The sequence below is a fragment of the Rhinopithecus bieti genome, unplaced genomic scaffold (genome assembly GCF_001698545.2).
Source record: "Rhinopithecus bieti isolate Rb0 unplaced genomic scaffold, ASM169854v2 scaffold_12049, whole genome shotgun sequence".
NCBI lineage: Eukaryota > Metazoa > Chordata > Mammalia > Primates > Cercopithecidae > Rhinopithecus > Rhinopithecus bieti.
Window position 1 is genome coordinate 1,036,783 of NW_016807278.1, and position 11,269 is coordinate 1,048,051.

Consider the following 11,269-nt stretch of genomic DNA (forward strand, 5'->3'; position numbering starts at 1 on the left):
CCGCTGGAGCTGAGCAGTGACCGTCCCAAAGCAGGCAGTGGTGGCCTTCTCCTCCTGGCCCTCAGTCATCTCAGCACAGGAGATCAATAGCTTTTCTCCAGGCTTGGCGTCAGGGGTGGAGTGCCGGGTGGGGGAGGGCTCCGGGAAGGGCCCTGGGCCTCGCATGACCCGGACAGTCACCTGGGCCCTCAGGCTCTGGTACACGCACTGACTGACTGACGATCCTTCTCTCCCCGCACTGAGGTCCTTTCCCCTCCACCTCCCCCAATGGAAAACTTTCTATTCCTGGGGCTTTTAGCTTGATAAGATAAAAATGCCCCCACCAAACAGGCTGCAGGGAAGAGCCTGCCCCGAGCCTCACTTCTCAGTCGCGCCTGTGAGTCTGAAAATCAATGTCTCCAAAGTTTCAGACGACAGAAGTGATCGGTTACCTCACACCACGTGCCCAGCCCAGGAGCTCGTTAATGGATTTCTTTGGGGATGGTGGATTACTAATGCTTCACCAGCTGTACAGGCTCCTAAGGGACAAACTGGGGCTAATTCACATCCTCCCGTGCTAAGCCCAGGTGGGGGAAGGGCCCGTAAGGAGGTGGTGTTGCTTTAAGAGGGTCAGGCCATTCATTTATCTGAGACTAGATACCTAAGTAGAAGAGGATGCGACCCTATGGGTGCGGGGTGGTGAGAAAAGATCAGTCTCTCACAAAAGGGCAGAAATGTTATTCTCTTGCCCCAGTACTCACAGGTGTTCCCTCACTGTGACTCCCAGAAGCTGCCAAGCCCTAGTAGAAAAGTTCTGGGAGGCCCTGTTGCCCAGTCCAAGATAGAAGACTGGCACCAGACAGGCAGCAGAGCCTTCCAGAAAAGCCATTAGAGAGGGGTGCCCCTCCCAGACTGCCCAGAGATGACAGGACTCACCTGTCAACCACCAGCAGAGACCAGTTTAACATGAAGGAGGGACACTTGTTCTTTTTTCTTTTTTCTTTTGAGGCAGGATCTTGCTCTGTTGCCCAGGTTGGAGTACAATGGTCCAATCATGGCTCACGGCAGCCTCGACCTCCTGGGCTCAAGTGATTCTCTTACCTCCCAGCATGTAGCTGGGGCTACAGGCAGGCACCACCATACCCAGTTAATTTTTATATTTTTTGTGGAGGCGGAGGTCTCACCATGTTCCCCAGGCTGGTCTTGAACTCCTGGACTCAAGAGATTATCCTGCCTCAGTCTCCCAAAGTGCTGGGATTACAGGTGTGAAGCCACCATGCCCAGCAGGGACACCTCTCCCTTAACCAGAGGAAATGCACCTCAGAGGAATCACACACTTGCAGAATCTCTTGTGGAAGATGCACTTACACGTCTGTGCTCGGATGCCACCCTTCCTCAGTTGCAGACTGGTTCTTTCTCCCTAATGCTTCCTCAGGGAGAAGGGAGCTGCCCATAGCCTTTGTTGTGGCCCTCTCTAGTTTACCAAGCAACTTCTGTACCAGAAGAAGGGCATAAACAAGTCCAGGTCCTGAAATGACACTTGGGACCATCAAGCAAGGGGTGGGAGCCAAGTTCCTTGCCCTGCTGTAGCTCTAGTCCTTGCACCCAAGATCTCCAAGAAGGCCCAGGAAGTCCTGCCTGGCTGAGCACAGGCAAGGGCTCATTCCCATCCCTGCCCTCAAAGAAGAGAACATGGGGCTACTGGGGGAACTTTAAAATATGAGTCACGGCCAGGTGTGGTGGCTGACACCTGTAATCCCAGCGCTTTGGGAGGCCGAGGCAGGTGGATCGTGAGGTCAGGAGATTGAGACAATCCTGGCTATCACGGTGAATTCCCATCTCTACTAAAAATACAAAAAAAATCAGCCGGGTGTGGTGGCATGCATGTGTAGTACCAGCTACTCAGGAGGCTGAAGCAGGAGAATCACTTGAACCCAGGAGATGGAGGTTGCGGTGAGCCGAGATCGTGCCACTGCACTCCAGCCTGGGCGACAGAACGAGACTCCATCTCAAAAAAAAAAAAAAAAGAAAGAAAGAAAGAAAAGAAAAAGGCACATGTAATGCGGGGAAATCCCTTCCGAATGCCCCGTTTGGGCTGCAGAATATGCTGATCTCACTTCTCTTTTCTCCTCATCACTGAGCTATTCTTTGACAGGTTAAGTCATTGGGAAAGACAACAGGAAAGAACTGGCAGAGTCTGGAGATGGGGCTTTCAGAAGCTCTAGGATCTTCACTCCTGACCTTTGGAAAACTAGATAGATTTTTCTATTGTAATGATGGTCTGGGAGGAGAACTACCTAGAGGCAGGGAAATGCCTGCAATGACCTCTTGCTGTCTCTAACATCTAAGCGATGACTCAATGACCTCCATGCTGGAGGCAAGTCCAGCCAAAGTCTGGCATAATTTGAAGCAACAACCTTCACCGTCTTACTTGCTGGGGTACAATATATTATCACCCTATTTTATATAAAGGTTACCTCCAGATGGCTTTTAAAAAACACTCATCGCTAGGATAGACATTCATGGACAATATGCTCAACATTTCTCTCAAAACTCTCATGTTACAACTGGAATCTGTTGTTTCAGTTGAATAATAAGGCATCTCTGAAGTTTTTTTGAGGGGGGTAGGTTAATACCTTCTTCAGATGCAAAAAACCCACATAATTCTTTCAGCAGAAACCACAAAGTCTGCAACTTCCATTCAACTTGGATAGAAAAATCAGCCTCCTGCAAATTAGCAAGAAAAATAAGCAGTGGTACCTGCTCCCAAATAAGAGACGGACCTGGAGAAATATACAGAGTCAGAGCCGGCTTAGGGGTGGGAGGTTTCCCCAGATGTACTGTTTCTCGTGGGGCCAGAGCCAGAAGTCCATTAGGCAACCTCAGATTATTGTCCAGTACCTATCCATCTCTTCTTCACCCTAGCTGTCCGCTCTAGGATCCAGTCTGTTAATTTCACTTTGGTCCCTGACTAGTCCTGTGTCATGAGCTCTGACAGCTGGGTCATGGCAAGAAGGAGGAGTGGAACAGAAAAAGATCCTCCACCTGCATTTCCAGGCCCACCCCCTTCACACACTGAACACCTACGGGGCGAGGTGGGAACAGGGAGAGACACACTTGTTTCTTTCATCTTAAGATGTGGAAAAACTTCACCCTTTGTCTAAAGATCTCATGATTTACACATGATGACGATCAATTTGGAAACTGATTGTTGAAAATTGGCTGAAGTGGAGCCAACTCTCAATTACCCAGTCCTGGCTGATTATCTAGCTTGTATATGGCTCACCTTCCTTTTTTTTCTGTACCTCCCTTTTTGGACATTTCAACATTCGCTGGCAGAAGGGCAGCAGATGAATAAGTGAAGTCAACTAACTTGCGTGATCAATGATGTTAGTCTAAGGCAAAATGCCGTGCTGGGTTCTGGTGCTGGTTTTGCTACTAATGATTGGGGTTATCTTAGTGAAGTCATTTGACTTCCCTGAATGCTGTGTTTCCTCATCTATGAGATGGCCCTGATTACATCAGCTCTATCGACCAAACAAGAAAACTGCAATCCTGACAGAGGCAGTGCACACCAAACAGCCTTAGTGACCGCCAAGTGCAACAAAGTTATTTCTGCTCTGACAATTTCTTTGCCATTCTCAACTCTTCCTGTTCCATGTGAATATTCTCATCCTAGCAGGTTCACAGAATGCCAGCTTGTATCTTCAGCAAACACAATGGTAATTCTTTTCCAGTTCTAGCATCCAGTAGAAACAAAACATAAAAGGATTTTTAAAAAGTAAGAACATCGCTCTTCTTTTTGGCCTTTACATGAAAACCTGGAGTCTGATTTCTTAAAGGTCTATGTAAGCCACGATTTAATTTTCTAGCAGCCCCAGCCAATGGCCACTGCAGACATCTAAATAAGACCTGCCCCACCCTGGAAATATGTTTGTTCAAAAACAGGAATGGGGAGCACACAGGATAACATCATCACCTCAGAAGAAGGTGGCACACAGGCCCTCCACTGAAGAATAAACCTGTCACAGGTAAATGTCATACTCAGCCATCCACTCACCTGCTCAGCGCCACACAAAAATGAACAGACTGCTCTTTCCAACACCACCCTCTTGCAGACCCTCAGCACGCACATCTTGCACTCCCCCTCAACCCTCTGCCCCATGCCCTCAAATGGAGCCAGGGCAGTAGTTATAGGTAGGAAAATCCAAAAGAAAATCTGGAATGTGCTACAATTCCCAGGGGTCACCAGACTCCTCAGCCAAAGTGAGGCATTCTCCCCTGGGAGGCTGGACACATGCTGCGATGCCAGGAGGGACCCCACTGCTCTTCCTCCTTCCTCTCCAAAAAGGCCAAAAAAGAGAATCAAACTTCAAAGATTTCCCGATGGGTACATCTCTCACAAAGCTTTGTGTGCTCTAGGAACCATAGGCATGCTAGAACAGGCCCAGCATGGCCTTGTGGGCCACTTCAGCCAACGACCACACCACGGAGAGTTCTTGGGGTCTACCAGGCTCTGCCTGAGTCTCCTCAGCATGGTTATGAGTGCTTCAGAAAAAACTCAAAAGTCACTTCCCCAGGTCTGAGTCAAGATAGTCTTGACCTTGGGGTGGGGCAACCCATGACTGCTCCCAAGCTCTGACCTTATTTCACTTAAACCAGTGCCCCCAGGGAACCCAGCCTTCTGCCTGGTCTAACATCATCACCTCAGCCTCCTTGCTGTTTCCCCTAAGCCCCAAAACTGGCTCTGTTCCCCTTCCGACCCTGAGATCCAGCCTGGAACATGTGGAGAGAGGCTTGCCAAAACTCTTGGAAAAAAACAGAAAATGACTAAATGCAAAACCATCTCCCCAGTCAGGCCTGGCCTTCCCAGCTGCTGCCAGCCCTTCCCCCACCCTGCCTTGGAGAGTCAGAAAGAGCCTTGCGGGAGGGGCAGGTGCCCAGAGTCAGCAGAGAGGGAGCGAGACCCGGCAGGGAGGCAGAAAACATCCTGCCACCAGCACAAACCCAGGTCTGCAAGCTTGTGAGAAGGACATTGTACCAGCTGGTGCTGACTGAGCCCCAGGAACATGGCTCCCTCAGAAGGGCTGGGGGTGGGGAGCTTGCATGCTTTGCACACCCACAAATACTCACCCACCCAAGGATACTCACCTTGCCATCTGAGGAATGCGAACAGGAAGGGCCTCTGGTGAGGCCAGAGATGTGTTTACAGGTTCCTCAGCAGCCTTCATAGTAAGCTTGGGCAGGGCAAGAGTGCCAGCAGCTGCCCTCCATGGGGGAAACTGAGGGATGAGGGGTGGGTGTGGGAGCCAGAGAGAGCCCTGTGGGAGAACACTGAGGTGCAGAAGCTGGGACCCACCCATGGCCATCCCATCTCAGGTAACTGCCTCTCACACAGAGGTGCTGGATCTGAAGCCCAAAGTGGAGGAAATGGCTTGAGGGCCTGAGACGTCAGGACAGCCTTGAAGACCTGTCAGAATGAGGCCTGCCCGAGAGGTTCTAACTTTACCGCTGTCCCTGGCAAAGCCAGCAGGTAACTCCTGACCAGGTAACTCCCTTTCAACTGAACTAAGCATCCCTGTATCCCTGTATTCTGACCTCATGAAGCTATTTTGAGCATGAATGTAGCAGCAGGCATGAAAACACTTTGGGCTCTTCAGGGAAAAGACACTACTGACATGCAAAGAATTCTTCTTGTGCCCATTCTCAGACCTGGGCTCGGCCTTGCAGCAGTTTCTCCTGAGCTCTGGCCCCTGATCTGCTCACACTTCACAGAAAGTGGCTCCCTGACAGGATAAATTCACTCTCCCACCCAGCAGGGCCCTTGGGACTGGGCTGGGGGCTGTCTTTTCTTTGTCACTCAGGGACTACCTGCCAGGCTTGGCACAGGCTGGCTAGCCAGTAGAACTGGGGAGAAGAGAGAGGATAGCAGACCAAACCCTCAACGCTGCGAGGAGACGTCAATTCACTTCCACCTAATAACTCCGCAGGATCAGCAGGCAAACACACACGTTCATTACCAAGTCTAATTAGGCTGGCAGACAAGTGGCATTAATCATTTTTTACTGTACCTGGGATTCAAGCCCCCCGCACTCCATAATCAGAAAATTTCATGCTCTGATGAATAGTGGGGAAAATTAAGCGCACATTTAATCCTTTCACTTTCATCTTTTGATAAGACAGGAAGCAGGGAGAGGAGGAAAACCGGGCTGCAGCGTGGGGAGCTCAGAAGGCCTCTTTGAAAGCATTCCAGGTCCTTTCCCTGGCCCCTAACATACACATCCTCCAACAGGACCTTGCCCAAGAAGAAGACCCCAATTAGAGCCAGGGGTAGGAGAGGGCTTGGGAGTGGGGTATTCCCACAATCTTTAACAACAAAATATCCATTTCTGTGCTTCATTTTCTTAAACTCTAAAGCCAAACATGGGGCTAAATCAAGGAAAACACACACCACACACTCAGTGCTGCTGGGTGCACAAATACCTTCCAAGTGCCCAAGGTAAATAAATACAGAAGCCGCCAGAATAACACAGGATGATTTCTGAGAGGCCTGAAATGAAGACCTTTCTCTGCTACAGGAAGAATCAGTGTCAATGTCCTAGGAGCCTTTTTCACAAAGAACGCACAAGGGGGGGACGGGTCTGCAGGATCAGGGGGCTGTCATGCAGGTGCTTCCAGCTGTGCAGAAAGTGCAGAAAGTAGAGTTGAACCCAGCCAATAGTGCAGCAGCAAGACTAGAGAGACCAGACTAGAGGCCTCGGGAGACATCAGACATTCTTAATAAGAATAGTCCCGGTGCCCTTCCCTGAGGGCTGCATGGCAGGGCCTTGTATTCACAACATCATTAAAATCTATCACAGAGTCGGGAGGTTAGAGGGCCTCCCTTTCAACCATGCAATTCCAATCACTTAACACTTCACAGCCCTGAATAACACCCCTCTGGAGAAAGACTCTGACTCCAGGAGCAGACAGGTGGCATTCACTGATAATGGTCAAGGTGTGTCTAAGCATCTCCAGGAGGGTTTGAGTAAGGCTTAGGTTTCTCCAAGTGCCAGACCATTCCCCGGTCCAGGATGGCTTACGCAGCCACCAAAATGAGATGAAAGGTAAAAGGCCACCTCCATGCACCTTCTACAGAAGGAAGAGTAAGGGACATCATCTGTAAGGGAAAGTCCCTGAGAACAAAGTCAAAGGGCAGCCAGTGAGTTTCTCTGGTTATTTGCTGTTGACCATTCCCCACTAGAATGCTAGAAATGCATTCTCACCCTCACCACCACCCCTACCCCAAAACACACACATGTGCTCACACAACCTTTCTTTCTCTCTCTGTCTTTCCACATATCACCACTGGATTTCCTTCTCTATCTCACAACTATGATTTCTTTAATCCTAGAAATTAATATTAACTCTGAACTTCCCTGTTCACAAATCCAGCATTAACCAAAGCTTGGTTACAGACCTTGAAGTGGGGTAAGCTTAGGTTAGATGAACTTTTGCTAAAAAGGCAGACAGATAGTGGGAAGAGTGTTTTCTAAAATGTTTTCCTTACTAAAAGCTCCTTCTGCCAACATGGTTCCCACCCAATGTCAGCCTCCTAGGCAGACAGATGTCATTCACATACCCAATGCCCTCCTGCTTGTTTCCAAGGGCAAGGATATTTAATAGCACAAACAAGCCATCATTTTCATCACTCACCACGTAGTGAGACCCTGCTGTGTGCCTGGCACTCTGCTAGGTGCAAGTAACACAAAGACAAGGAGCCAATGACTTCGTGGCTCCTATGCCAGGCACAGAAGGGTCTCCTCAGCCACAGCAGGACATCAGGTAGGAGTGGCATTTCTATAGGACACCTAATACCTAAATTTTCTGGGATGCCTATGGCAGTCACCTCCCCACTTAGCTCAGCAATCAGGCAGAGTTTGCAAATTGTACTCACTGCTTCGAAAGGTAATCCTAGGAGGTGTCACGAGCCCAGACTAGTTGTTACAGTTGTTAGATGGGAGGGGACAATAACAATCATATCGAATTAAACATTCGTATTGCATTTTGCTAGGCCCTGTTCCGAGTGCCTTACGTATATTAATCCATTTAATTCTCACATTAACATGCTGAAGTAGGTAATATCATTATCCCCATTTTTTTTTAAACAAGCAAGCAGAACACAGAGACATCCAGGGGTAACATGGGGACTAAGTGGTAGTCAGGATTCAAACCCAGGGCTCTGGTTCCAGTCTGTACTCTTAACTACTACGTAGTATGATTTTTTCAAAGCCCTATTTCTAACACTTGCTTTTCAAAATGAAGATAAAACAAAGCAACCCCACCATGGAATCAGACCCTTCAACTTGAAGAAAGATGCTCCACGAGTTTGGCCTGCCATGTCTCCACCTGCCAGCCCTCATCCGCACATCAGAATGTTTCTCAACTTTTGCCATCCAGCCATAGGTTCACAATTAGTTAAATATTAATCATGACAAACAGAGACTCCTTTTTGTAGCACCTTGATTCCAGTTTTGCTTTCTCTCCGGTGTTCAGACATCGTTAGTATTAAACCAACTATGTGGGGGGCCATGAGAGCCCAGGAAAGTAAAAAGACCTCACCAAGTCACGCACAAAGTCAGAGGTACTGCCCGGGGGCCTGAGTCTTCCTGCCACTAGACATGATGTATGACTTAATCAAAGGAGATCGACAATTCTGATGTGACATGATGATCAATTCATGTAATCATGGAGTATCTCACACAGGCACATGCAAATACACACAAAGGCACCATTATCACCAAAACAGAAAAAGAAAATCACAAAACTATGTGCAAAATCTTCAACAAGTGATATAGTTCCCCAAAGTCTAACTACAAACTAGAATGCCAATAAAGCAGATTTCCTGGGATTCCAGCTATGACAAAACTCATTTCACTGAGGCTCCCGGCTCTCTCCCTGTGTATAGGGGTTGTTGGATGCAGTAAGGGAATCTTGAAAGTGCAAAAGCTGCCGACACATGCAAGGGTAAGTTGCACTCGATTCTACTGCAGTCATTTACCAAAGGACAGCAGCCCCTCTACCCACAACATGTACCTTTACAAACCTTTGCTCCTTCCTTCTTAATTAGCACCTGAACTGGGAGTTCTGGTGGAGGAAAGAGCAGCACCCCCTTGCCCTTCCAATCTTTCCCTTCCTGTTGATCCAGGCTTAGAGTCTGAGCTCTATTTCCCTGCAGCCAGCTGCAGCGGGTAGCACACTGAACAGCCTCGGCTGCAGACTGCAGGCAGAGAAAAGGTAGGGTTTTCCTGATGTGGAAATCGCTGCTGCTGTCCAAGGCTACAGTTGGATGGGAGATGTAAGGCTGCTGTCATGGGGGAAGGGCCTTTGCTGAAAGACGCAAACCACAATCCATTTCCAGAGATGCTTGTTAGAGGCTGTGCCATTGTCTGTGCTTTGGGCTTCAGTTATTTGAAATATCATGTAAACACATGAACACATGGCTGTGGATATCCTCTGCTAAACACGCAAGAGCAAATGCCGGGGAGGGGGTGGAGGGTGGACACCTATTAAAGGCATACGCACCCCTAACTGTAGGAGGAGAAAAATAATAAACCCCCAAGAAAACTGAAGATTAGCTCAGAAAATGTATACACTGCGGGCCCAGTGTTTTCTGGCTTTGAGAAGAGCCTGGCTCAGGAGGTGACTGGAGGGGCCTGAGAACTGTGGAGATGAAGGGACCCTGTCAGGAGTTGAGTAATGTTAGAGCATGAGGACTAGGGCAGGAACCCAAGAGGAGGAAGGGGAGGAGGCAGGGCACAGCCAAACATTGGAGCAGAGTCCAAAGGTTTGAGGGGCCAGAGGCGAAAGGCAGGAGGGGGCACGGGTTCAAGGTGACTTCAGGCTCTCTTCAGTCTCACAGCCCGCCTTTATCCGAAGCCTAACAAGGTCTCCTCCCTGTCCCAATAGGTCCCCCTGGAGGAGAGGTCTGAGCCTGGAGGAGAGGTCTGAGCGGACAAACAAGCGTTTTGTCAGTAACCCTAATAAGCAAAGGTCAAACGGTCATCTCAACATCAGTCTCACAACCCACTCCCAAGAACTCACAACGAAACCATGAGGGTGCACAGGGAGATGACAGAATGACCTTGTCGCCGAGGCCATCACCCACCCACCCCCACAACCTGCGTGCGAGTGTGTGTGTGTGTGTGTGTGTAGGGCCGAGGCATGCACCTGTCAGGAGACAGGTATCTGTTAACTACCGCATAACCATACCTAGGCAGTGGGCAGGCACTAAAGGATACCGGTCAGGGAACTAAGGAGCGGACTGTCCCCAGGGGTTACCTCCTTATGGTCGGGGCTCCCCTGGAGCCAGAGAGTGTAATGGCCCCTCTCTCCCTGCCCCAGGGCCCTACCAGTCCTTCGCCCCCAGACTGCGGTCTCCCCGCGCGCCCCTCCCCTGCCTTCACACTTACTAGCGCAGCGCAGCGCCTGCCGCAGCACCTCTCGTCCACACAGGTCACACCAGCCGGGGCCGCCCGGCAGCACCAATTCCGCGAAGCAGTGCCCCTCGCCTCGCTCCGCTGGGACTCGGGGATCCTGCGGCTGCTCGAAGATGCTCCGCACGTCGCGGGGTCGGGGCGCTCCAGGCCGCCGCCGCAGTCTCTGCTGCAGACCAGGCCGGAGCGGGCGAGCGGGTCGGGAGGCCCTGGGTGGGGGCTCCAGGTTCCCCCGGGCAGCCCTCCGGGCGCTGCGCCCCTCGTGCGCCCCGGGCGCAGTGGAGAGGGGCGCCGGGACACAGCGGCGCGAGGACCGGTCGGGGGGCGGCGGCGGCGGCTCGGGACCGCTCAGGCTCTGTAGATAGTGCGGCGGCTCGGGGTCCAAGAGTAGCGGGTACGGGCGCTGCCCGATGGCCGGGGACGCCATGGCCATACCCGGCTAGTGGCTGCGGCTTTGGCAGCGGCGGCTTTGGCGACTGCGCTACTCCCGAGCCAGCCCCGAGAGAAGGGGCGGCCCCACACCAGCGCGCCTTTAAAGGGACCGCAGCCTGCTGGGCGGGGCGGGGCGGGGGCGGGGAGAATCAGAGTGGCAGGAAGAACTACCCAAGGGAACCACCGACGGACCGAGGGGTAGGGTCGGTGCGGGGTGACGTCTGCGCCAGTGTGGATTTGGGGGCGTCACCTGGAGCAGCTGCAGGATTCCGCAGAGGAGAGCCTCTGTACAGTACAGTTCAGAGGGCGCATTTCTGCGGGGGACCCTCGGCCTTCAGCCCTGCCTCTTTCCCTTGCCGATCACTTCCCCCAACACCAGGTCC

The 11,269-nt window shown here is 51.1% G+C and overlaps 1 protein-coding gene across 1 annotated transcript in view; it reads right to left on the reverse strand.

The window, feature by feature from the left end:
* The window catches only part of RASSF5 (Ras association domain family member 5), a 74,095-nt gene extending 63,108 nt beyond the window's left edge, over window positions 1-10,987 (reverse strand). Inside the window, exon 1 of the mRNA XM_017880908.1 lies at window positions 10,431-10,987. Coding sequence (XP_017736397.1) covers window positions 10,431-10,887 — 457 coding nt within the window. The 5' untranslated portion in view covers window positions 10,888-10,987. The remainder of the gene's footprint in view (window positions 1-10,430) is intronic.
* Window positions 10,988-11,269: the final 282 nt, after the last annotated feature.